The 3,894-nt window shown below is 39.5% G+C and overlaps 1 protein-coding gene across 1 annotated transcript in view; it reads left to right on the forward strand.

Moving 5' to 3' along the window:
* agrn (agrin) overlaps window positions 1–3,284 on the forward strand; it is a 476,432-nt gene extending 473,148 nt beyond the window's left edge. The window contains exons 40-41 of the mRNA XM_017305640.1: window positions 2,374–2,440; window positions 3,000–3,284. Of these exons, the coding sequence (XP_017161129.1) occupies window positions 2,374–2,440; window positions 3,000–3,248 (316 nt within the window). The 3' untranslated portion in view covers window positions 3,249–3,284. The remainder of the gene's footprint in view (window positions 1–2,373; window positions 2,441–2,999) is intronic.
* Window positions 3,285–3,894: the final 610 nt, after the last annotated feature.

Below are 3,894 nucleotides of genomic sequence, written 5' to 3' on the forward strand. Positions count from 1 at the left end.
TATTGCAGACTTTGGTCACAGCGTTGTCCCATATTTGCGACACCTCAGTCGCATATAATTCAGTGCATGAGTGACAACTTTTTTTCATCGCAGATGCAACATGTGTCTCTGTGGACGTGATGCTTTATTAGCATCATGTCCACAGATCTTACCTTTCTTTAAGCTTTCCTTCCAAGTGATGCTAAAAGTTGGACGAAGTCCCCACCGTCTGTGAAAGCGAAGCGCTGCTGATTTTACATGTCGCCATATCTATGATTTATGCAGCGATATTATATTACTGACGCTCAGAGGAAACCACTGCATGTCTGGAGCTCCGCGTGCGAGTAAAGGTGGAGCCGATGGGTGACAACAGACACTAAGTCACGTTACTGCTTGGATTTTACGGCGCCACCTTAAATCCCTGAACTTCACATTTTAACGGAAAAAAGCTCAACACGACTTGGATGTAACGAGTAACGCAACACTTTGTAGAAATGTAGTGAAGTAGAAAGTACAGATAGTTACTGTAAAATGTAGTKGAGTAAAAGTAGAAAGTCCCCATTATTAAATCTACTTAAGTAAAGTACAGATACATGAAAACTCTACTTAAGTACAGTAACAAAGTACTTGTACTTAGTTACTTCCTATCACTGGGTAATGCATTCAACAAGTACTTTTACTTTTAATACTTAAGTATTTTTAAAAGCCAGTACTTTTTTTACTTTTACTTAAGTAAAATGTTAATGTGGTAGTTTTACTTTTACTTGAGTACATTTTTGACTGTGTATTTGTACTTAAGTATATTTTTTGAGTACTTTCTCCACCACTGGTTCCCTCTAACTACTTGCACAGTGCTGCCAAATASGAGTAATAAACTCATTGTGGAGGAAGAATAGAAAAAAATGATTGCAGTGTTTTTAGAAAAGCTCTTTTCATCACTGAGGTGAGAAATGAGAAAGTGTTTCTGACTAACTCCAAAGTTCTTCCTCTTCTGAATTCAAAATGACCAAACAGCCGGTTATCTACCTGGAGTTGAATTTGGGCTGAACTTGGCTTTGAGGAATGTTTTTTAAGAGAGCACTCTGAGGAAATATGGAAGTGGAGGCGAAATAAAGTCCGGCTCTTCCTAAAATGCAGAGTGAGTGTTGGAAAATGGAGGCAGTGTTTTCCGGCCAGGCCTCATGCTGAGTGCAGTCAGGTAGACGGGAGGCAGCACAGTGGAACAGGTGCTGATGGAGCCCTGCAGCACCAATAGCTAATCCTCACACAGCCTCCTATCACCAGCGCTTCTTCATCCTAAATCCCTTTTCACCATTCATTATTAATTCATCTGTAAATTGCATTGAATTAGTCAACTTCTGATTCTGAGGCTCCCAATCCGATTAATGGGGAAAAGGACAGCGATGTAAAGAACCTGAGAAGAGAAATGAACTCATGATCCAACCAGACAGGAAGGAGAGATGGTGGGATTTAAAAAAAACAAACTGAGGTGCAATGGCAGCCAGGTAAAACATTAAGAGGCAGGCTTAGCACTGCAGGAATGCTGAATAAAGATGTTTCATGCTGATTTAGCTAGAAAGGTCTAATGGCAACTTTGAATTCGTTGACTTAGAAAAGTAGCTCACACAGCAATTAGGAAATAAAGTCTTTCAACACTTCAGGGCTTAGTAATTCTTTATTTTTGTTTCAGCAGGTTTGAGATTAGCTGGAGTAGAAAAGGGACAAAAGTAATAAAGTCATAAAAGCCAACAGTCAGAAAGGAAACTAATACCAACATTGTTAGCAGTTAGCAGCTAACGCTAAGCAACTCAACAAACAGACCAAACAATTTACTGAATGTGTAATTATGCTTCCTAAGACATGACAAAAAGATTCATATCTTTTTGTTTTATTTTTTCACAAACAGAGTAAAAGTTTTACAAATCACAAACAAATTGTTTAGCAGATATCTGTCCAGGTTTAACTGGTCTGTATGTGTCTTATAGTTTACATGTTTAAGTCAAAGGCAGTCCATAAATACCATGTGTGTCACACTAATAAAGAAACAGACATATATGTCCTAGAATGTGTCCTAAAACTGTCTTTTCTTTAAGGAAATACTTTGGATTTAGATAATTCGCTTATTTTTAAATTAGCAGTCAGTTTAAAATAATGAGCAAATTAGTTCTTTATTGTTTTGTGCTGTCAACACCTTTCATCTCACCGTGTTGCACAGTTTTCTGTAGCTGCTATTCAGGTTTTTTTCGCTTTGATTTGAGAAACAAGCTGTCAGCCTGTCATGTCCGTCAGTGGCGCCTTCGTGTGAAACATCTAACCTGACAAACCCAGCGCTTGCTCTGGCTGTTTGGAGCGGCACAACGTTTCAGGGAATTTTCCGCTTTAATTTGTTCACAGATCTAATCCCACATCCTGCCAGGATCGCTGCATGAGTTTTACACCAGATCAGTTTACTAATGACACAGTGATGAAACACTGCGGACGTCTGAAGCTCTGAATAAAAACAAAAATAACCTCTGGGGTTCCACTTTCTCTTCTCTATAACCTGTGTAACAAGTTAAAGCCAGAAAACATGAACTGGTCACTCTAATTTAAAGTTATGTATGCTGTTGGGATAAATGTTCCTTAGCCAGACTAAGCACACACATTTTCAGCAAACTTCTATTATTGCTGTTGAATTATGATTGAAGCCCTTAATCAGAAATCATGGAGCTCATCATCATCGGTTAGTTTTCTCACATTAATCTGTATTTTAGTCTACTAAGCAGTTGATGTTAGAATCATTCCAGGAGCTCAGTGTTTCCCATTATTCACTTCAGAACCAGTTTTGGTGTATTTGGGATTATTTTCCTGTTGGTTCTGTCCCAGTTTCGATAATCTGACCTGAACTGTAACTTAAACACAAAGGTTTGTATGAATGATGAGTCCAATCACCACTGGAACCAAAAATTTGGTTTATAGATAAAAACTGATTTATTGCCTAATTCCACCTTAAAAAAAGACATATTCCAGCGCATCGTTAGATTCTGATGTTTACTCTGAGGATTCCTCAGCGTGTTCTGGTCAGTGTGTGTTGCTGCTGTGTGTTCATGTCCCTCCGTTCCTCCTCAGGCGGCCTGGAGGTGCTGGCCGTGGCGCGCCGGCTGCCCAAGGCCTACAGCACCGGCTTCGTTGGCTGCATCAAGGACGTGGTGGTGGACGGGGTGGACGTCCACCTGGTGGAGGACGCCTTGAACAGCCCCAAAATACTTCACTGCTCCGCCGCCAAATAACCAGGAAGAGAACGAGCACTGCGAGACCGGAGTAAACAACAAAACAAGAAACCCTCCCTCCATAACGCTCATGTCTCCTGCTGTAATTATTTTCTATTTTTGTATACTTTTCATTGCTTTTTATATGGGGAAATAATGAAATATGTTTTTAATTTGTGTTGGAATTCTTTTTGCCATTTTCTTCTGCATCTCCACTACACTTTATTTTTTCTTCCTTTTACAAATATTTGTGGATAAAAGCTATTTTCATTGTATTGATTTAGTTGTTACCTTAAAAACAACACATTTTGTTTTTAATTTCTCATTACTTGAACGCGGCTCTGATCTCTGGCTGCTGCCTTGTCTTGGTGCCATCTCTACCAGCCACATTCCCTCCAAGCATGGCCGTTACATCTTTGTGTATTCCCCATTCAGAGCCGCAGCGCCGTATGCATAGACTCTATCCTGGTATTATTAAGCCCGCTATATTTTCCTAATGAAATGTCAACCGAGCTGCTACAGTGATTAAGTGCACTGTCCAGCCACTCCATCCACTCCCATCTCACAGCTATAAAGAAAGAAAGAAGGAAAGAAAGAAAGAAAGAAAGAAAGAAAGAAAGAAAGAAAGAAAGAAAGAAAGAAAGAAAGAAAGAAAGAAAGAAAGAAA

This window comes from Poecilia reticulata, linkage group LG7 (assembly GCF_000633615.1).
Source record: "Poecilia reticulata strain Guanapo linkage group LG7, Guppy_female_1.0+MT, whole genome shotgun sequence".
Classification (NCBI taxonomy): Eukaryota; Metazoa; Chordata; class Actinopteri; order Cyprinodontiformes; family Poeciliidae; genus Poecilia; species Poecilia reticulata.